The 22,991-nt window shown below is 48.2% G+C and overlaps 2 protein-coding genes across 3 annotated transcripts in view; both read right to left on the minus strand.

Moving 5' to 3' along the window:
* Positions 1–18,300, minus strand: part of DHRSX (dehydrogenase/reductase X-linked) — a 393,706-nt gene extending 375,406 nt beyond the window's left edge. The window contains exon 1 of the mRNA XM_037824590.1: positions 17,858–18,300. The gene's annotated coding sequence lies outside the window, so the exon portion shown is untranslated. The remainder of the gene's footprint in view (positions 1–17,857) is intronic.
* On the minus strand, positions 1,255–18,567 carry ZBED1 (zinc finger BED-type containing 1). 2 transcript variants are annotated; one of them, XM_037824596.1, is made up of 2 exons: positions 18,366–18,567; positions 1,255–3,987 (listed from the first exon to the last, which is right to left on the minus strand). In XM_037824596.1, exon 2 carries the CDS (start codon positions 3,934–3,936, stop codon positions 1,837–1,839), a length of 2,100 nt encoding a protein of 699 aa, XP_037680524.1. In that variant the 5' UTR covers positions 3,937–3,987; positions 18,366–18,567; the 3' UTR covers positions 1,255–1,836. The 2 variants fall into 2 exon arrangements, with proteins under 2 accessions (XP_037680524.1, XP_037680523.1); XM_037824595.1 differs by having other exon boundaries at positions 1,255–3,990.
* Positions 18,568–22,991: the final 4,424 nt, after the last annotated feature.

Here is a 22,991-nt window from a genome sequence, read left to right on the forward strand (position 1 = left end):
ATGGGGGGGGAGGTGGAAAGAGGGACGGAAGAAGGAAAGACAGACGGAAGGAGAGGAGAGAGGGAGGGAGGAGGAAGGGAAGGATGGGAGCGAGGGAAAGGAGAGAGGAAAGAAGAGAGGGAGGGAGGGACAGAAGAAGAGAGGGGAAGGAAGAAATGAGAGAATAAAGCAGAGATACAAGGGAAGGAAAGGAGACGAAGAGAGGGGAGCAAGAAAGGACTGAGGTTCTTCTAAAAAGGGCAGCGGCGTCAAAACCATTCACCATGTCACCAATTCCAAGGTAAAGAAAATCCAGTGAAAGAAAGTGCAAAACTCCCTGCTCTTTGGGAACGTTCACCAGCCGAAGGTTTTATTTATTTAGATATAATCCAAAAAGATCCCAAAGAGCATCAAATGCTTAATCATTTCCAAGGACTGGAGATCAAAATAGGGTGGACTTACAGTCAGCAGCCTAGAAAAGGTTTGTTTAAACGAACCACCTCGTGTGGCTGGAGAATTTACACAAAGAGCTATCGCTATTGACAGGCATCGGAGAAATATATTAGGAGCTAATTTATGTCTCTGGTTTATTGAACAAGAAGCAAATTGTAAAACACTGAACAAGAAAAAACACAGCCAATGAGCAGAAGTGGCTACTGGGCCTTAAAAAAAAAACAAAAAAACAAAAACAAAACAGAGCTGTGGCCGCAACAAGCTACATTTTCATGACGACTTACAAAAAAGCAGAAGATTTTCAGATACGTGAAGCGGCCAGGGGTACAAAATAAAGCACCCCGCTATGATCCCCCACGCCAGCCCGCAAAGGTCAAAGATCCCGAAGCAGTTTTCTAAATTAATTCCCCCCTTCCCCTGCCCCGGTGGTACTGAGTTTAAAAGAGAAACAGGAGTCATTTCCTGTGACAAATCACAATGCACGTATATCAGGCTAAACGCAGGCTGGGCGAGCCGTGGGGTTGCTTGTCTTAGAGCCTCAAGGGACAGGTGACGTTGTCACCCCATCCTGGGAAAGATAAAGTTCAGGAAAGCTGAGCACCTGAGCATTCAAACCCTAAGACAGACCCTCAGGGCAGAAGATGTGCCTTATTCTGCATAAAGCCCAGAGCTGGCTGAGAAGGGCCATGTCCACCAGCTGAATTTCAGCAAGAGGCTAAGAACGACTCGGGCAAAAAAATATAAGACATCGAACACCTGGTTTTTTTTCTTTTTTTTCTTTTTTTTATATACATATATATAAGTGCTAGCATTGTATGCTCATTTTTAAACATTTTTTCACCACGTTTAAAACTTGTCTCTAAATTTTCAAGGGCTTTTTTTTTTTTGCAAAAGAATGTGTCCCGACTTTCCCCAGCAAAGCTCTCCCTTAAACCAAAATGTAAACACGTACGCATTTCTCTCTGAATCACTAAAGCTCAGTTGCCGGTGCTCGGAGAGGGCTGCTTCGCGTCTGCCCTCAAGTTTTTATTTTTCTCTAACGTATTCCAGTCCCTGCCATGGAAAGCATTTATTGTGTGGGATGTGCAAGTATCTGGGAGGCAACACAGCCTGCAAACGCTGCTCCTACTGGCAACTTTTTAGTATTTGAGATTCCTCGGCAGCCTCCTATTTCTCTTTCTGTCAAGGATAAGAGGAGAGGATGTGGCAGACAGATTCCCCCAAAACTCCCAGAGCCCTTTCTCTTTACTTTTTCCTCTTTCTCCCGTTTCTTTCCGAGATGGAAGACGGATGTGAAACAAGAAGCCAAAGGGACAGCATCTAGGGTAAGTATTTACAGCCAAGCATCCAATGGATGATTCTCTGCAAACCTGCAAGGCCAGACACCCTTCCTCCCGCGTGCTGCTACACAAACCCACCGTCCCTGATCCCAAAGAAGCCGCTGTGCACGCTGACTGTGTCCCCCAGCGGGAACACCTGCTCCTGGTCCAGACCCCACTCCCCCTCGTCCTCGTCCTCGGGCTCCGCCTCCGCCCCGCTCCGCAGGTTCTCGTAGAGGAAGACCTGCTCGTCGACGTGCGCGGGAGCCAGCCGGTTCCTCTTGGCACTGACCACGTTGGCCGAGGAGCCGAAGAGCCGCTCGGGGAAGACCCGGGTGGCCGCCACGCACCAGTATTTCTGCAACACCTTGGGCAGCACCGGGAACAGGGCGAGACGGTCGGACCACCACTTGAGAGGATCCTCGTTGAGCCCCAGCACCTTCTGCGACTTGAAGTTGCTGAGCTCCTCCACCACCTGCGCGTGCCACTCCTCCTGATCCTCCACGTTCCCCGACTGGCAGAAAATCTCGGCCAGCATGTTGTTGATGACGCTGGTGGGCGGCAGCGTGGGCGCCAGGGCGAGCTTCTTGGCCGGGGGCTCCTCGGGCAGGGGGTACATCTTCTCCTCGGGAGCCTGGAAGCCCCCGTCCTTGATCTTGTCCAGCAAGCTCTTGGCCTCTTCCACCACCTGGTTCTCCACCTGCTGCCTCTCAAAGGCGGAGAGGAATGGCAGCTTCTTGTAGCGCGGGTCCAGGAAGGTGACGACGTTCAGGAACATGTCGATCTCGGGCATCTCCTGGTAGGTCTTGGAGAGCTCCTTGGCGATTACCTCCTTGGCCATGCTGATCTCCTTGGGGTCCGTCTCCTTGACGTTGAGCGTGGTGTTCAGCAGCATGTGCAGCAGGGGCTTGACCATGCTGATGGTGGGGTACTTGGAGGCCGACAGCATCTCAGCCACCTGCTTGAAGGGCTGTAGCAGCTCCACCAGCCCTTCCACGGTGGCCCACTCGCCGGCCTCCAGCATGAGGTGGTGGTTGTTACTATCCTCCACCAGCACGGCGGAGATGACGAACTGCTGCTCCTTGAGGCGCTGCAGCATGGCCAGGGAGCTGCCCCACCAGGACACGCGGTCGCTCACCAGCATGCAGTGCCCGGCACTCTGCTGCTTCTGCTTCTCGTACAGCATGAACATGGCCACCGCGGACTGCTGGAAGTACTCCACCAGCCGGCGGCACCTGGCTAGCAGCGCGCCCAGCTTGGGCAGCTGGAAGGCCTGCCCAATGCCCGCGTTGAACGTCCGCCCAAGGCACGGCATGTGGACGGGGATGTCCAGCAGCGAGCAGGCCTTGACCACATCCTTGCCGTAGTCGGTGGTGGCCCCAAAGACCTTGGAGCTGATGCCCCACTCGATGAAGGCCTCATACAGGACCCGGGTGATGGTCTCCGCCGTGTTCTCCTCCGGCACCTCGAAGGTCTTCAGGCACCTGGAGCCGACGGAGAGGCAGTTGGGGGAGCCACTGCTGAGGAAGTGGATGGCCAGCGTGACGTACGTCCGGTTCTGGTTGTCACTCCTCCACATGTCAGCGGAGATGCCGCACCAGGGGACATCGGCCAGCTCCTTGAGCACTGCCTCCCTGACTGCGCTGTATTTCTCTGGGATGGCCTTGCTGCAGAAGAACTTCCGGCTGGGCAGCTCGTACCTGGGATCTGCCGTCTTCAGCAGCGTCCGGAAGGTGGGCTCGTCCACGATGGAGGCTGGGTAGAGACCCTCGCAGATGAGGCTGATGACCGCGGCAGTCAGCTCCTGCTGCTTCTTGCTCTCATAGCTGTGGCCGGGTTTCGAGGCGAGCGTGCCCTGCGCCGCGGCCGCCGCCTGCTGGGACGACTCGGGCTTGAGCTTGGAGAAGGCGGTGGCGAACGCCTCGCGCATCTGCTCCGTGTTGCTCTTGACGAACTCGCAGAACTCGTTGGGGTGATTCTTCTCCAGGTGGTAGGAGAGGTTGGACGTGTTTCCGGAATAGGCGATCTGCGCCATGCAAATGCGGCAGTAGATTTTCTTCCACTGCAGGATGCATCCCTCTGCGTTCGTGTCAAAGCCGAAGTACTTCCACACCTTGCTTTTGGCGCGGGGGTGGGCCACGAGCTTTAGGTCTGCAGCAGAGCCTTCCGGGCCTTTGTTCTCCATCGCCTTGCCGCTGGGGGCCTGCCTGCTCAACCTTCACTCATGGGTGGGTACCTGCTAGAAAGCAGTGAGACAAAACAGAGCGTGAGAACGGGCCCTGCGGACGGACGTGCTGCAAGTCAGCGAGCACTGAGTAGCAGCCGCGTGACAAAGCAACCCCGTCTTCCAGCTCTGCTTCGAAGCAAAGGGCAAAGAGGCCCAGCACCCTAACTTTGGTTGCGTCTCGCCTTTTCAAAGCAGAGGGGAGAATCTTGCAAGAGAATGGGTTAAGAGGCTCTTTCTTCCTGATTAATTCAATGCAGCGATTGCACATGTAGGGAAATGGACTTTTTTTGTAAGTATGCAAACTTTGAAGAATGTTCTTTACAGTTCTGTAACTATGCAAATTTTGAAGGCTGCTCCTTACACTTCTGACCATTCCCTGCTTCTAGGATGTCCACCAAGGACCAACTGAGTGGGGTGAGTGGGTCAGCAATTTTTAGGGAAACTCCTTGCATGGCGGGAGCCCAGACTCAGTTCCCAAAAGCCGGCATGCACCTGCTGTTGCAATGCCCCACGTCAAAGACAAATCAATGCACCAAGCACCACCTGCAGTCTTTAATTTTGAGAGGGGAGCACTCAAACATCTTCAGATTTTACCTTCAAAGTTAAGTCGCTTTTCACAAAGCATGCACTATTAGTATCAAAGGCACATGATGAGCTTCAACTGTAATTGAGTAATAAAGGATTTGTCCATGCCGGGGGTGTCTTTTTTTTTTTTTTTTTTTTTTTTAAATTCAGTTTTATTGAAATACATTCACACACCATACAATCATCCATGGTATACAATCAACTGTCCACAGTATGATCACATAGTTATGCGTTCATCACCACAATCTATCTCTGAACATTTTCCTTAACTTCAGAAAGAACCAGAACAAGAATAAAAAATAAAAGTGGAAAAAGAACACCCAAACCATCCCCCACATCCCACCCCATTTGTCCTTATGTTTTTTTTTTTTTTTTTAATCTTCATTTTATTGAGATATATTCACATACCACGCAGTCATACAAAACAAATCGTACTTTCGATTGTTTACAGTACCATTACATAGTGGTACATTCATCACCCAAATCAATCCCTGGCACCTTCATTAGCACACACACAAAAATAACAAGTATAATAATTAGAGTGAAAAAGAGCAATTGAAGTAAAAAAGAACACTGGGTACCTTTGTCTGTTTGTTTCCTTCCCCTATTTTTCTACTCATCCATCCATAAACTAGACAAAGTGGAGTGTGGTCCTTATGGCTTTCCCAATCCCATTGTCACCCTTCATAAGCTACATTTTTATACAACTGTCTTCGAGATTCATGGGTTCTGGGTTGTAGTTTGATAGTTTCAGGTATCCACCACCAGCTACCCCAATTCTTTGGAACCTAAAAAGGGTTGTCTAAAGTGTGCATAAGAGTGCCCACCAGAGTGACCTCTCGGCTCCTTTTGGAATCTCTCTGCCACTGAAGCTTATTTCATTTCCTTTCACATCCCCCTTTTGGTCAAGAAGATGTTCTCCGTCCCACGATGCCAGGTCTACATTCCTCCCCGGGAGTCGTATTCCACGTTGCCAGGGAGATTCACTCCCCTGGGTGTCTGATCCCACGTAGGGGGGAGGGCAGTGATTTCACCTTTCAAGTTGGCTTAGGTAGAGAGACAGGGCCACATCTGAGCAACAAAGAGGCATTCGGGAGGAGGCTCTTAGGCACAACCATAGGGAGGCCTAGCCTCTCCTTTGCAGCAACCGTCTTCCCAAGGGTAAAACCTGTGGTAGAGGGCTCAACCCATCAAACCACCAGTCCCCTATGTCTGTGGTCATGTTAGCAACCATGGAGGTGGGGTAGGCGAATACCCCTGCATTCTCCACAGGCTCCTCAAGGGGGCACTACATCTTTTTTTTTTTTCCTTGTTTTTCTTTTTCTTTTTTTTTTAACTTTCCCTTCTTTTTTACATCAACTGTATGAAAAAAAAAGTTGAAAAGAAAACAAACATACAATAAAAGAACATTTCAAAGAGACCATAACAAGGGAGTAAGAAAAAGACAACTAACCTAAGATAACTGCTTAACTTCCAACATGTTCCTACTTTACCCCAAGAAAGTTACCTAATATAGCAACATTTCTGTGAACTTGCTCCTACTATATCCATCAGAAATTAACAGACTATAGTCATTCCTGGGCATCCCCAGAACGTTAAATAGCTTATCTGTTCTTCTTGGATTATTGTTCCCCCCTTCCTTAATTGCTCTCTATTGCTAGTTCCCCTACATTCTACATTATAAACCATTTGTTTTACATTTTTCAAAGTTCACATTAGTGGTAGCATATAATATTTCTCTTTTTGTGCCTGGCTTATTTCGCTCAGCATTATGTCTTCAAGGTTCATCCATGTTGTCATATGTTTCACGAGATCGTTCCTTCTTACTGCCGTGTAGTATTCCATCGTGTGTATATACCACATTTTATTTATCCACTCATCTGTTGAAGGACATTTGGGTTGTTTCCATCTCTTGGCAATTGTGAATAATGCTGCTATGAACATTGGCGTGCAGATATCTGTTTGTGTCACTGCTTTCCGATCTTCCGGGTATATACCGAGAAGTGCAATCGCTGGATCGAATGGTAACTCTATATCTAGTTTTCTAAGGAACTGCCAGACTGACTTCCAGAGTGGCTGAACCATTATACAGTCCCACCAACAATGAATAAGAGTTCCAATTTCTCCACATCCCCTCCAGCATTTGTAGTTTCCTGTTTGTTTAATGGCAGCCATTCTAACCGGTGTTAGATGGTATCTCATTGTGGTCTTAATTTGCATCTCTCTAATAGCTAGTGAAGCTGAACATTTTTTCATGTGTTTCTTGGCCATTTGTATTTCCTCTTCAGAGAACTGTCATTTCATATCTTTTGCCCATTTTATAATTGGGCCGTCTGTACTATTGTCATTGAGTTGTAGGATTTCTTTATATATGCAAGATATCAGTCTTTTGTCAGATACATGGTTTCCAAAAATTTTTTCCCATTGAGTTGGCTGCCTCTTTACCTTTTTGAGAAATTCCTTTGAGGTGCAGAAACTTCTAAGCTTGAGGAGTTCCCATTTATCTATTTTCTCTTTTGTTGCTTGTGCTTTGGGTGTAAAGTCTAGGAAGTGGCCGCCTAATACAAGGTCTTGAAGATGTTTTCCTACATTATCTTCTAGGAGTTTTATGGTACTTTCTTTTATATTGAGATCTTTGGTCCATTTTGAGTTAATTTTTGTGTAGAGGGTGAGGTAGGGGTCCTCTTTCATTCTTTTGGATATGGATATCCAACTCTCCCAGCCCCATTTGTTGAAAAGACCATTATGACTCAGTTCAGTGACTTTGGGGGCCTTATCAAAGATCAGTCGGCCATAGATCTGAGGGTCTATCTCTGAATTCTCAATTCGATTCCATTGATCTATATGTCTATCTTTGTGCCAGCACCATGCTGTTTTGGCAACTGTGGCTTTATAATAAGCTTCAAAGTCAGGGAGTGTAAGTCCTCCCACTTCGTTTTTCTTTTTTAGAGTGTCTTTAGCAATTCGAGGCATCTTCCCTTTCCAAATAAATTTGATAACTAGCTTTTCCAAGTCTGCAAAGTAGGTTGTTGGAATTTTGATTGGGATTGCATTGAATCTGTAGATGAGTTTGGGTAGAATTGACATCTTAATGACATTTAGCCTTCCCATCCATGAACATGGAATATTTTTCCATCTTTTAAGGTCCCCTTCTATTTCTTTTAGTAGAGTTATGTAGTTTTCTTTGTATAGGTCTTTTACATCTTTGGTTAAGTTTATTCCCAGGTACTTGATTTTTTTAATTGCTATTGAAAATGGTATCTTTTTCTTCAGTGTCTCTTCAGTTTGTTCATTTCTAGCATATAGAAACATTACTGACTTATGTGCATTAATCTTGTATCCCGCTACTTTGCTAAATTTGTTTATTAGCTCTAGTAGCTGTATCGTCGATTTCTCAGGGTTTTCTAGATATAAGATCATATCATCAGCAAACAATGACAGTTTTACTTCTTCTTTTCCAATTTGGATGCCTTTTATTTCTTTGTCTTGCCGGATTGCCCTGGCTAGCACTTCCAGCACAATGTTGAATAACAGTGGTGACAGCGGGCATCCTTGTCTTGTTCCTGATCTTAGAGGGAAGGCTTTCAGTCTCTCACCATTGAGTACTATGCGGGCTGTGGGTTTTTCATATATGCTCTTTATCATGTTGAGGAAGTTTCCTTCAATTCCTACCTTTTGAAGTGTTTTTATCAAAAACGGATGTTGGATTTTGTCAAATGCTTTTTCAGCATCTATTGAGATGATCAATTGATTTGTCCCTTTTGACTTGTTAATGTGTTGTAATACATTGATTGATTTTCTTATGTTGAACCATCCTTGCATGCCTGGAATAAACCCCACTTGGTCATGGTGTATGATTTTTTTAATGTGTCTTTGGATTCAATTTGCAAGTATTTTGTTGAGGATTTTTGCATCTATATTCATTAGGGAGATTGGCCGGTAGTTTTCCTTTTTTGTAGCATCTTTGCCTGGTTTTGGTATTAGATTGATGTTAGCTTCATAAAATGAGTTAGGTAGTGTTCCATTTTCTTCAATGTTTTGAAAGAGTTTGAGTAAGATTGGTGTCAGTTCTTTCTGGAAACTTTGGTAGAATTCCCCTGTGAAGCCATCTGGCCCTGGGCATTTATTTGTGGGAAGATTTTTGATGACTGATTGGATCTCTTTGCTTGTGATGGGTTGGTTGAGGTCTTCTATTTCTTCTCTGGTCAGTCTAGGTTGTTCATATGTTTCCAGGAAATTGTCCATTTCCTCTACATTATCCAGTTTGTTGCCATACAGTTGTTCATAGTATACTCTTATAATTTTTTTAATTTCTTCAGGATCTGCAGTTATGTCACCTTTTTCATTCATTATTTTGTTTATATGGGTCTTCTCTCTTTTTGATTTTGTCAGTCTAGCTAGGGGCTTGTCAATCTTGTTGTTCTTCTCAAAGAACCAACTTTTGGTGATATTTATCCTCTCTATTGTTTTTTTGTTCTCTATGTCATTTATTTCTGCTTTAATCCTTGTTATTTCTTTTCTTCTACTTGGTTTAGGATTGGTTTGCTGTTCATTTTCTAGCTTCTTCAGTTGATCCATTAGTTCTTTGATTTTGGCTCTTTCTTCCTTTTTAATATATGCGTTTAGTGCTATAAATTTCCCCCTTAGCACTGCTTTTGCTGCATCCCATAGGTTTTGGTATGTTGTGTTCTCATTTTCATTCGTCTCTATATATTTAGCAATTTCTCTTGCTATTTCTTCTTTAACCCACTCATTGTTTAGGAGTGTGTTGTTTAACCTCCAGGTATTTGTGAATTTTCTAAGTCTCTGATGGTTATTGACTTCTAATTGTATTCCATTGTGGTCAGAGAATGTGCTTTGAATAATTTCAATCTTTTTAAATTTATTGAGGCTTGTTTTATGTCCCAGCATATGATCTACTCTGGAGAAAGTTCCGTGAGCACTAGAAAAGTATGTGTATCCTGGTGATTTGGGATGTAATGTCCTGTATATGTCTGTTAAATCTAATTCATTTATCAGATTGTTTAGGTTTTCAATTTCCTTATTGGTCTTCTGTCTGGTTGATCTATCTATAGGAGAGAGTGATGTGTTGAAGTCTCCCACAATTATTGTGGAAACATCAATTGCTTCCTTTAGTTTTGCCAGTGTTTCTCTCATGTATTTTGTGGCACCTTGATTGGGTGCATAGACATTTACGATTGTTATTTCTTCTTGCTGAATTGCCCCTTTTATTAGTATGTAGTGGCCTTCTTTGTCTCTCAAAATATCCCTGCATTTAAAGTCTATTTTATCTGAGATTAATATTGCTACACCTGCTTTCTTTTGGCTGTAGCTTGCATGAAATATTTTTTTCCATCCTTTCACTTTCAGTTTCTTTGTGTCCCTGTGTCTAAGATGAGTCTCTTGTATGCAACATATTGATGGTTCATTTTTTTTGATCCATTCTGCGAATCTATATCTTTTAATTGGGGAGTTTAATCCATTTACATTCAATGTTATAACCGTGAAGGCATTTCTTGAATCAGCCATCGTATCCTTTGGTTTATGTTTGTCATATTTTTCCCCTCTGTCTATTAATATCCTTTATTGTACCCATACCGAATCTCTTTAGTACTGAACCTTTCTCCAAGTCTCTCTGTCCTTTCTTTGTTTCTCTGTCTGTAGGGCTCCCTTGAGTATCTCCAGTAGGGCAGGTCTCTTGTTAGCAAATTCTCTCAGCATTTGTTTGTCTGTGAAAAATTTAAGCTCTCCCTCAAATTTGAAGGAGAGCTTTGCTGGATAAAGTATTCTTGGCTGGAGATTTTTCTCACTCAGAATTTTAAATATATCGTGCCACTGCCTTCTCGCCTCCATGGTGGCTGCTGAGTAGTCACTACTTAGTCTTATGCTGTTTCTTTGTATGTGGTGAATTGCTTTTCTCTTGCTGCTTTCAGAACTTGCTCCTTCTCTTCTGTGTTTGACAGTGTGATCAGTATATGTCTCGGAGTGGGTTTATTTGGATTTATTCTATTTGGAGTTTGCTGAGCATTTATGATTTGTGTATTTATGTTGTTTAGAAGATTTGGGAAGTTTTCCCCAACAATTTCTTTGAATACTCTTCCTAGACCTTTACCCTTTTCTTCCCCTTCTGGGACACCAATGAGTCTTATATTCGGACGTTTCATATTATCTATCATATCCCTGAGGTCCATTTCGAGTTTTTCAATTTTTTTCCCCATTCTTTCTTTTATGCTTTCATTTTCCATTCTGTCATCTTCCAGGTCACTGATTCGTTGTTCAACTTCCTCTAGTCTTGTACTATGAGTGTCCAGAATCTTTTTAATTTGGTCAACAGTTTCTTTAATTTCCATAAGATCATCCATTTTTTTATTTAGTCTTGCAACGTCTTCTTTATGCTCTTCTAGGGTCTTCTTGATTTCCTTTGTATCCCGTACTAGGGTCTCATTGTTCATCTTTAGTTCTTTGAGTAGCTGCTCTAGGTGCTGTGTCTCTTCTGATCTTTTGATTTGGGTGCTTGGGCTTGGGTTATCCATATCGTCTGGTTTTTTCATATGCTTTATAATTTTCTGTTGTTTTTGGCCTCGTGGCATTTGCTGAACTTGATAGGGTTCTTTTAGGATTTGTAGACCAATTGAAGTCCTTATCTCTGATTTATCAGATCTACAGCTTCGTGCAGTACACTTTCTCTAACTAACCAGCAGGTGGCGTCCACGAGCCACCTGTTCTCCACAAGCCAGTTCTCCCCTGTTTAGCCTTTTTGGTGAGTGGGGGAGTGAGTCTTGTGGGGTCCAATTGGTGTACCAAGCTTGCGTGTGTAGTTGGTGTTCCCTGCCCTGTATATGGGGCGTGTTTCTGGGCAGTCAGGGATGGGGGGTGGCTCTAACAATCAAATCTCCCTGGTGATCCTAGAGTTTTAAAGCTGCTGCAATAGTCTAATCCTTCAGTTCAGTCCTGCCACAGTTTGTCTCTGCCACTGACCCACAAGTCCTTGGTATTGGCGTATGGCTCCTGAGACTTGCAAGTGGGCCCCTCTTCCAGGCTGTGCACCCCGGGTCCTCTGTTGAGGGATGACTGTGCTATGTCACAGGTGAGTGCCGTCCCCCCAGGGCAGTTCTGGGCTGCTGGGCTGTGTAGGGAGGCTCCCAGTCTGCTGAAATGATGGCTGAATGGGGCTTTGTTAATTCACACTGCTCTACCTTCCCAACTCTGGGACAATCAGCTGAGGTTGCAGGGAAGGCTAATGTCCACGCCCAGTTTTGTGGTGTGTGCCTGTTATTTGAAGCACTTCCGTCACACTGGGTTGTCTGGGGCAGCTCTGGGTTATGGGGCTGGCGATGGGCAGGAGTGTTTCCTGTCCACCAGGATGATGGCTGTGAGCGGACACCCCCCTTTTCTTGGGAAGTTGTGGTGTTTAGTGAATTTTCTCAGCCACTGGATTATTGCGTTTTGTCTCAGAGCTCTCTTAGTTCTGCTCTTGACTTGACCTGCCCAAATTGCAAGTCTTTGAAGCTTTCTGTATTGGGCTTCTTAGAGTAATTGTTTTAGAAAAAGAAAAAAGGATTAAAAAAAAAAAAAAAAAGGGCCCTCCTCAGAGATCTAATGGGTTATTGAAATGCTAAGAGACAAAGCAACCAGGGCCATTAAGGAAAGGTCCACAGGGCAGAGAGATCAGCTTTTCTTCGGGATTTGCATATGCGCCTCAGGGCCTGAGCTCGGGCCTGAGCTCTGCCCTTCCCCTTTCTATGTTCACCAGAACTCCAAAAATCCTCCGCTTTTATTTTGGAGTTTTTCGTGTTGTTTTTTTTCTCTATGCCTGTCTCCTCTCTGCTGGGCTGGCTGCTCTCAGATTCTCTGGTGTCTGGTCTCAGTCTATCTATGGTTGGAGTTTTGATCAGTAGAATGAGTTTCCGATAAGGGCTGCCACTGCAGTTCTCCCTTCTCCTTCCCGGAGCTGACAGCCCCTCCTCCCACGGGACTGAGCCTGGCAGGGAGGGGCGCGGGTCCCCTGGCCGCAAAAACTTACAGATTTCGCTGATCTCAGCAGTTCCATGTTTTCATGAGTGTTGTATGAAGTATGCCCAAAGTCAGATTGCTCTGTGGTGTCCAGTCCATGCAGTTCCTGGGTTTCTACCTACTTTCCTGGTGGAGTAACTAAAACATACAGCTCACCAGTCTGCCATCTTGCCCCGCCTCCGGGGGTGTCTTTTAATGCACTTATTTCACTGCAGAGTCACACCTGTGCACAGAAATGCATATTTGCTGTGTGCAGGTGCAAAGGTTATTTGGCTCTCCAAGAGAGTGGAGGATTTGATGACCTAGAAGTCTGTTGTAGCCGAACGTCTGAACGGCCAGTCCCTTGGGGACCCCATTCGAGGGCCTTCATTGCACCCAGCACAGCCTAAGGGTGGCTGGGTTTTCTCCATCAGGGCTCTTTATGTCCACAAGCTTTCAATCGCTATCCGGCATCAGGCAGTTAAACGTCAGGCAGCCACCAGGGATTTTCTGAGAGTTGGGGAGACGTTCAGAGCCACTCTCATTAAGAAGGATGAAAATATAAGAGGGATGTGAGTGTTTGCATCGATACCCCCTCCCCATAAAGGCTGAGGGGCTCTGAATGCCCCCCCCCCACATCAGTACAGACTGTCAGCAGGGGCTTCGTGAGGGTTTTTAGGGGATGCCACCATGTGCCGGATTTGGGAATCTCAGCAGCTCAGTGGTACTGCTGGGTGGGGAGGGAAGATGCGGTGTCCGTGAAATGATTCGAGAAATCTCATTTGTACTATTTAAGGAGCTGAGCTGTGGACTGTCAAGATGTCAGGGAAGATGTCAAGAGAATCCTATACAACCAGGACTTCCTGAGAGAGGAAAACCCCAAAGCTGAGCCTTCGGCAGATGGGTTCAGATGGAGCGTGCTGAGTGTGAAGAAAGCAATCCAAGAGACAGGCGAGAAACCTGCCCTCAGGGACGACACACCCTCGATTTGGAGGCTAGCTTCTCCTTCCTGCCTCTACAACTCACGGAAATTCAAACGGCAAGCAATAGGCCACCGTGCTCTCAGGCCCTCCATTGATGCTATTCTTATTTTTTTATTTTTTTGGCTGAAACGGTAGCTGGTAACTGGAACACAGTTCTCTGTTTCTGATGAGTGACTTCTTACTGGAAGCAGGAACTTTCTCAACAGCACCAGTCTCTCTGGGCAGGTGCCCAAGAGGGCGTCTTGGGGGAACCCTGATGTGCAGAGAAGGTGGAGGACCATCCTAAAGAGAGGACGTGCTAGGAGGGCCTCACACAACCAACCTGAAGGGCAGGTGGTGGGGATGGTGAACATGCTTGGAGGATTTCACAAAACCAACATGAAGGGCAGTTGGCTGGGATGGTGGATGCATTAAAAGGATTTCACAAAACCAACACGAAGGGCACTTGGGCAAAGACACTAAACTCGCTAGAAGTGTTTCACAAAACCAACTTGAAGGGCAGTTGCAGGGATACTAAATGCACTAGAAGGGTTTTACACAACTGTGCCAGTTTGAATGTACTGTGTCCCCCAAACGCCATTGTCTTTGATGTAATCTTGTGTGGGCAGACGTTACCAGTTTTGATTAGATTTCTTTGAGTGTTTCTTTGAAGATGGCCCCACCCAGCTGTAGGTGATAACTCTGGTGAGCTAGTTCCATGGAGGCATGGCCCCACCCATTCAGGGTGGGCCTTGATCAGTGGAGCCATATAAATGAGCTGATGGGCAGAGAGAACTCAGTGCAGCTGTGAGTGATGTTTTGAAGAGGAGCTACAGCCAAGAGGGACACTTTGAAGAAAGCACAGGAGCTGCAGATGAGAGACAGTTTGAAGATGGCCATTGAAAGCAGACTCTTGCTCTGGAGAAGCTGAGAGAGGACAAATATCCCAACTGCAACTAAGAGTGACATTTTTGAGGAACTGCAGCCTAGAGAGGAACGTCCTGGGAGAAAGCCATTTTGAAACCAGAACTTTGGAGCAGATGCCAGCCACGTGCCTTCCCAGCTAACAGAGGTTTTCCGGACACCATTGGCCATCCTCCAGTGAAGGTACCCGATTGCTGATGTGTTACCTTGGACACTTTATGGCCTTAAGACTGTAACTGTGTAACCAAATAAACCCCTTTTATAAAAGCCAATCCTTCTCTGGTGTTTTGCATTCCAGCAGCATTAGCAGACTAGAACAACAACCAACTTGAATGGCAGTTGGGCAAAGATGCTGAATGTGCTAGAAGGGTTTCACCCAACCAACTTGAAGGGCAGTTGCAGGGATGGTGGATACATTAAAAGGGTTTCACACAACCAACTTGAAGAGCAGTTGGGCAAAGACACTAAACTCGCTAGAAGTGTTTCACAAAACCAACTTGAAGGGCAGTTGCAGGGATACTAAATGCACTAGAAGGGTTTTACACAACCAACTTGAATGGCAGTTGGGCAAAGATGCTGAATGTGCTAGAAGGGCTTCACACAACCAACGTGAAGGGCAGTTAGCGGGGATCCACTGTCCCCAAGACAAGTCCAGGAGTGAGTTCCTGCCTCTCCCAATGACAACCTGTGAGAGGGGCTGGATTTTCCTCAGATGCCTCCACCAAACAACCTATCATAAGGTTCAGAATACAGGAGCAGAGGGGAGAACGCTGCCACCTTCCACGCAGCCAGTAATGAGAGAGAGATGCAAAAATATAAAACAAGGACACTTTTCTCAAGTTTTTGTTTATTTTTCATTAAAAAGGTGTTATAGTAATATGCAATCGGTTCATTATTGCTATGTTGAAATGGATTATTGGCTATGGTTTACATGTGTCTGGTTTAAGGTCTAAGAAGAAAAACGGACAGATCTAAACCACATAAACGAAAGCTCTTTGGAATCCTCATTTTTGGAGAGCCCAAAGGGGCCCTAAAACCAAGTTTGAAAACCTCTGTCTTCACTTCTATAGGATGCTCGTCGTATGCCACTGTTCACTTCTGCACAAAACCAGCAAAAATTAACCATGGCTTTAACACCCCCTATTTTTCAAAACCTTAGAAAAAGCCCAGGATTCAGCCTTCCGATCCCACCAGAGTGCTGGGAGAAAACAAGCCAAGTCTCAGTGATGAGATGGTAAGCTCACCAATAAAAAAAATCTAGATTAAATTTAAAGTAATTAAATTACAAATTCATCATCAATAAATAAATGTGAGGTGGATATAAACCTAACAATTATTAACATAAGTAAAAAACTATATTTAAATGTAAAATTACAGGGAAAAAACTCAAACAAAATTAAGTCCAGCAGCCGAAGATTTTAAAACTTATGGATGCATCTAAACTTATGGATGCATCAGAGAAATTTAATTTCCAACGGGCAATCCATTTATGAACAGTGAGCAGAGCCTTTCTTTACACAATGCAATAATTTCCATCTGGTTTCAGGCCAATTGAAGTTTGAGTTGTGGATGTCGCCTTCCGTCATTAAATGCACTAATTAGATTATGTATTTTAAAACTCTGACAAAGAGACCAAAATCTGATTGTGCGGATGGGTCTCTGGGATACAGAAAAACCTGCGGATCAACTCACTTATGGGAATTCCTAATTTAGGGTCTCATTCCACTGTCTATCATTAATTTGTAATAATCTTGTTTTTAGATAACTAATTTTAAGAAGCCATAGCATTTACATTAGCACTTCCTTTGTTTTCACTTCACGTAATTCCAATTATGCAAAATACACATCATATTTATTTCCCTTTTTAAAATTTCTATGATCATACTCAGTTTTGCAGTTCTAAGTAAAAACTCCAGCTGCTACCCATCTGAAATGGAGAGACTGGCTGCTTCGTCACTATTTCTCTCAGTGAACTTTGCTCAGCACAGAGGACAAAGTTGAATGTCAACTAGTTGAATGGTTAGTCCCACAGTTGGAAGATACTCAGAAAAGGCAGGGGAAAGTGTGGCACTTGCAGGGAAGTCATGATATGCCCTCATTATTAAAAACTATTTTTAATCTGCCAGGGAGTGGTTCTCTTGGGAAGACGGCATACTCAGAGTGTTAATCTGACATGATATGATTTGCTTGAGTACGCAACACTTCATCTGTAGCTTGTCCTAACAACTCTTTCATATATATATACATATATATATATATATATGTATATATATATATATATATATACACACACACACAGACACATAACCAACAAGTGGAAAATACACAGCCCTGATTTTTGACGCATAACAAGCACGTTTTCAAGACAAGCAGTTTGGTTTTGGGGCTGCAACCATACTGCCAAGTTTAAATTCAATTCACAATTTAAATATGTCTTTTATGTGAGCAAAACATTCATTGGCAGGACCTGTCTGAAAGCAAAAGTGCACAGAGAAACATAATCCGCAGGCGCTACACAATTTGGGAGAATTGAAATATTTCTTCGTTTTACAAATGGTTATTGATTTAAAAGACTCGTTTGCCCTCACCCCTCCAATCCCCAAGCTCCCATCTATTGGAAACTAGTCCCTTTTAAACCGTAGAAGGAGTCAGATAGATTTTTTTTTTTTACGAGTTCTATTCAGTTGTAATCATTGTAAATCTATTTGAAATACCCAAGTACACTATGTATAAGAAAAGTAAAAGCTTGGCTCACATGAAATTTAAAGATTCATTTCCCGTGGGTAGAGGTTTGGGAGGGTGGGGATTATTTTAAAATATCTGCTCAAAGCCAGGCCTAGGGATCTTTGAGTTTTCCCGGAGAAAGACTTTTTTTTGCTCACTCCCACAATCTCCAGAGTGTACAGGGGAGTTTTCCGGGGGCTACCGAGGGGCTTTGCAACAATATAAAAGCAATGCCACACTTACCACTAAACGTTTTGTGTTGGAAAACAGTTTTTAAAATCTCAAAACATTTATGTTAACATATACTAGGTTTGTTTTTATTCTCTTTAAATCAGTTCGTACAGATGTTAACACTAGGTTTGTTATTATTCTCTTTAAATCAGTGCATACAGAAAGGCTTACAGGTTACTCGGGTTTAATTTCTCATCGCGTTAGTATGGTTAGATCTAGTCCACCTAATAAAAGCACGCGGGGTGTCCTCGATTGGAGAATAAACGCGTCCTCCCACCATTAAGTTTGAGACCCGGTGACTCGGAAGATGTATTCAAAAGCCAGAGAAACAAAGTTGCTATTCGGCGGGAATGCCCTCCCTCTAAGACCTTCATGGCTCCCCAGTGCCCCAGAAGCAACACCCCGGGCCCCCCGCGGGGCGCTCTGCCCGTCCCTTCGGGGGAGGGCCGGCCTCTACCTACCCTGGGCCGGGGGCGAGGTCCTGCGGGCGCCCCCTCCTCCCCTCCCGGGGCCGGGGGGCGCGCAGCGGAGCGCGCGGTCGCAGCTGAGCCCCCGGCGGCGCGCAGAGCCCGAGGGAGGAGTCGCGGGGCGCGCGGAGCCCGTGGATGAGGGATGAGAGGGGGACGCGGCCGGCTCGGGACGGGACCCCCACCCACCGCAGCACGGAGGCCGCGGGGCCGCGCTGGGACCACGCGCGCGGGGAGAGCCGGCCCGCAGAGGAGGAGGAGGAGGAGGAGGCGGAGCGCCGCGTCCCCCGCCCCCGCGCCGCAGGCCTCCTTCCGGGGAGCGCCGGGGGCTGCCCCCTTGCCAAGGTCACTGGGGTCTTGGCCGCGCCCGCCCCGACCTCCCCTCAAGCCCCGGCTCTCCCCAGCCCGACTCCCCCGGGGTTCGCGGCGCGAGGAGCCCTCCCCGGCCCAGCGCCGCCGCCGCCACGCTCGCCCCCCGCCCCGCGCCCCCCGGCCCGCTGACCTGGCTCGGGGAGGCCCCCGCGGCAGCGACGCAGCAGCTGCGCCAGGACCACCGCGGCGCCCGTCACGTAGAGGCGCAGGGCCGCCCGCGCCGCAGACAAAGGCGACATGGCTGCCCCGAACGCTTCCGCGCCGCCCGCGGGGCTCTGCGCCGCCGAGCCGGACGGCGGAAACGCGCGCCGCCAGCGCCATGGCCACCCCCCCCCGGCGCCACCCCCCTCCGGCGCCACACCCCCGCCACGGCCGCCTCCCCCGGCGCCACCCTCTAGCCAACGCCACCTCCCTCACCATGGCCACCCCCCAGCGCCACCCCCCACCAGCGCCACCTCCCTCCAGCGCCAACTCCCTCCAGCGCCACCCCCGCCAAGGCCACCTCTCCCCAGCGCCACACACACCCCCAGCGCCACCCCCCACCATCGCCACCCCCCTCCAGCGCCACCCGCCTCCAGCGCCACACACACCCCCAGCGCCACCCCCTCCAGCGCCACCCGCCTCCAGCACCACCCACCGCCATGGCCACCCCCCCGGCGCCACCCCCTAGCCAACGCCACCTCCCTCGCCATGGCCACCCCCCCAGCGCCACACACCCTCAGCGCCACCCCCCACCAGCGCCACCCCCCTCCAGCGCCACCCCCGCCATGGCCACCCCCCCGGCGCCACCCCCTAGCCAACGCCACCTCCCTCGCCATGGCCACACCCCCAGCGCCACGCACCCCCTCCAGCGCCACCTCCCCCCAGCGCCAAACATTCCCTCCAGTGCCATCTACTCTGGCGCCACCTCCCCAGCGGCACCCCCTTGCCATGGCCACGCCCTTAGCGACACCCCCCCAGTGCCACACACCACCCCCAGCGACACACCCCCACCAGTGCCAACCCCTCCAGCGCCACACACACCCCCAGCGCCACCTCCCTCCAGCGCCACCCCCTCCAGCGCCAGCCCCCTCCAGCGCCACCCCCTCGTCATAGCCACCCTCTCCCCACCCCCCCCCCACCCCCCCACCCCCCCACCCCCCCCCCCCCCCCCCCCCCCCGCCTGCTCAATAGCCACTCACCAGCGCCACCAACGCCACCCACCCCCACCAGCGTCAGGGCCACATCCCTCTGCCAGTGCCGCCTGCCCCCTGCCCCCACACCCCTGCCAGCCCCAGGGTCAGCCCTGCTCCCTATACCCAGCCAGCGCCCCCACCTGCCACCAGGCCTGCACCCGCCCCAGGCGGAGGGATCCTGACGGCTCCCCTACAGGGCCCCCAGTACCTCCCGAGACCTCCGCCGGGATCCCCAAGACCCCTCAGCCCCAACCAGGACCCCCTCGGACCCCACTTGGAGCACCACGGACTTCCACCGGGCCCCTCTGAGAACCACCACCGTCACTCCCAGTTAGACTCCCACTTGGACCCTGCAAGACGGTGGCATAGACCCCCACCCAGACCCCTGTGGGTCCCCACACCCTCCACACCCCCTCTGGGAGCCCACTATACCCCCCACCCGTTTTCCCCATGGACCTCCACCCAGACCCTCACAGGAGGTTACAGATACCACCCCTACCCACCACCCTCCACTCAGACCCCTGCCCCCAGAGTCCCACAGGGAGCCCCTTGCAAGACCCCAGCTAGATCCCTGCCACAACCACCACAGATTCCTCCCTCCAGCCCTCTGCAGAGGGTTCCATGGACCCCTACCAGAATCCACCCCAGGACTCGGTACCATCACCCACTGCCCAGTCCCCCACTGGTACCCTCACTGAGGACCCAGACATCCCTGACCCTCACCTGGACCACGCATGGACCCTACACAACCCCTCCTGGGACGGTGGACCCCACCACCCATCACAGACCTGCACCCCAGCATCCCTCCTAAATACCCCTGGGACCCTCAACATCCATGGAGAACCCAGACCTGCACCCACTCACACACACACACCCTCCAGGACCTCAAAAACCCACCCAGATCCAGGACCCGTGATCACCACTCAGACCCCACCGAGACCCTTCCCACGCTCTGCAGGGACCCTAACTCTACCCAACCCCAGTACGGTCAAACTAACCTGACCCCCATAGATCCACCATGCCCCTGGGACCCCTGCCCAGGATTAGGAGGTGCCTGCCAGCTCAGGGCTGTGCCCCTCCTCTCCAGCTCTGGGTGGGCTCTGATGTGGCCCACACCCACTATGGTTACAGAGCTGCTGGGTGGGTGGGATGCCCAGAGCTGCCTTTGGAAGTTGGGGAGACCCAGAGCATCCTCCTGGCCTGCAGGGTGCCACCCCTATCCTACACATGAAGAAACTGAGGCCAGGAAGCCTGTCGAGGATCCCATTGCAAAACCAGGTTCCAGGCTGGCCCAGGTGCACCCAGGTGCACCCAGGTGTGCCCAGGTGCACGAGCAAGGAGCCTTAGGGGAAGTCACAGTAGACCTCACTCCTCTTCAAGAGCCGCAGGTATATAGGTTGTGGCCTGCACTGCCTAATTCAGAAGGACCTGGAGCCAAGGCCCCCAGGGGTGCAGCCCTGTCCTGGCCGTGCCCCTTCCCCATGGGAGGGGTGGGATTTCTGGTTGGTTGGTTGTCAGAAAGGAAAAGGGTCACGATGGATATGGACCAGGATTCCATGGCTACATGGCAATGTGAGCCAAAGATAGGGTTCAGACTCCAAGACCCCCTCCCCTTGCCCACTGTCCCCCAAGTGTGCATATTTTAATGTCGTCTTTAGAGATGGAGAGCTGAGGTTTTGCTGAGGTGCCTTTCGCCATGGTTTGAGTGACCCCAGCCAGGTGGCTTGGCTTCTCTGAGGCTCATTTCCACACCTTTAAAATATTGGTGCAGGTTTCCACATAAAAGATGAGTATGGATTTGGCAGCTTTAAACAATGTAAATGTATCTTCTCACAGTTTTGTAGATTGGGGCTCCCTGCTTGGGGTCTCACGAGGTCCAGATTGAGGTGCTGGCAGAACTGGGCTCATATCTGGAGGGTCTGAGAAATATCAGCATCCAAGCTCAATCGGGCTGTTGGCCGAATCCCGTTGGTTGCAGTTGTAGGACTAAGATCCCATTTGCTTTCTGGCTGTTAGGGATCTGCCCTTAGCTCCCAGAGGCTGCTCTCCAGTCCTTGCAGGTGGGCTGTGTGTCTCAGACCCAGCCACGGCAGGATGACCCCTCTCATGCTTTCAATCTGCCATATTCTCCTTCCGCCATGTTTCTCTTCCATCAAGCCAAAGAACATGCTCTGCTTTTCCGGGCTCAGCAATTAGATGGGTCCCACCCAGGTAATCCAGGATTCTCTCTCTAGTTTCAGGTCCAAAACCTTGATTATATCTGCTTAGTCCCTTGTACCATATAAGGAACCATATTCACAGGTTCTGGGAAATTAGGGTGTGGACGTCTGTGGGATGGGACCATTATTTGGCCAACCTCACAGTGGTCCAGAAAGCCCTTTATGCTCAGGGATTTTATGATTCCACCACCAAAGGTAGATTTGCCCAGACCTGTAGTGGCAAGGACTTGAGCCTAGGAAATCCTTCTGGGAGTAGGTTAGGGGGTGTGGGGCCCTCTCGTGCAGGCCCAGAAGGAATAGAGAGAGGAAGAATCCAATGTCAAGATGGCAGCAGAGTCGTTAGAAGCCTTCTGGTCGACCTGGCCAATATGTCCATTAGGCCAAAAAGACACAGAGCAAGGGGTCTGTGATATTCCTGGGGGCCCATCACAATGTCTGAGTTTAAAGGGAAAAAAAAGAGAATATAATTATAATGAATATAAATCATGAATGTAGCCTGGAATCTACTTGTAAAATATAACACAGTTGATTCTCATTATTTGTGGTAGTTATGTTATATAAAGTCACTATGAACACTGAATTAGTGAATTCTGAACCGTTCCTCCCAGGGGAAACATAGAGTGCCTGTGACCTTCTGGTCATGCATCTTTCATCAACTGATCAATATAAGACTTTCTTTTATGAGTGTTTCTGTTTAAAGGACCAGATTTAATATATATTGTTGTTTCATTGGCAGTGAACTCACGGTCAGCAGCACTATAACTAACTCATGCCTGAACAAAGCTTATCTAACAGACGGATTTTCTCTTTAAGGCACAGCACAGCCTTAGGCATGCCAGACAAACTTGGGGGTCATCTTTAATAGCAAAATCACCCACAAAAAAAGCACAAAAATGTGAAAAAAAAGTAGCACTAAACATAGCATGTGTGCTGGTTTGTATATATTATGTCCCCCAGGATAAAAGCCATATTCTTTAATGCAATCCTGTAGGGGCAGACATATTAGTGTTGATTAGGTCAGACCCTATTGATTGAGTGTTTCCATGGAGATATGACTCAATCAACTATGGGCAGGAGCTTTGATTGGATAATTTCCATGGAGGTGTTACCCCACCCATTCAGGGTGGGTCTTAATTGAATCACTGGAGTTCTATAAAAAGAGTTCACAGACAGAAGGAGCTCAGAGCAACTAAAAGTGACATTTTGGGGGAGCTGCAGCTAACACAGACATTTTGGAAGATGGCCGTTGGAAGCTGACATTTTGGAGAATGCCATTTTGAAATGCAACCTGGGAGCAAGCACATGCCAGCCACGTGCCTTCCCAGCTGACAGAGGTTTTCCGGACACCATTGGCCATCCTCC

This window comes from Choloepus didactylus (genome assembly GCF_015220235.1).
Source record: "Choloepus didactylus isolate mChoDid1 chromosome X unlocalized genomic scaffold, mChoDid1.pri SUPER_X_unloc1, whole genome shotgun sequence".
NCBI classification, from domain to species: domain Eukaryota; kingdom Metazoa; phylum Chordata; class Mammalia; order Pilosa; family Megalonychidae; genus Choloepus; species Choloepus didactylus.

Bases quoted from the DNA above. Each gene is read 5' to 3' on its own strand.
- ZBED1 (XM_037824596.1), bottom strand. From the start codon at position 3,936: ATGGAGAACAAAGGCCCGGAAGGCTCTGCTGCAGACCTAAAGCTCGTG.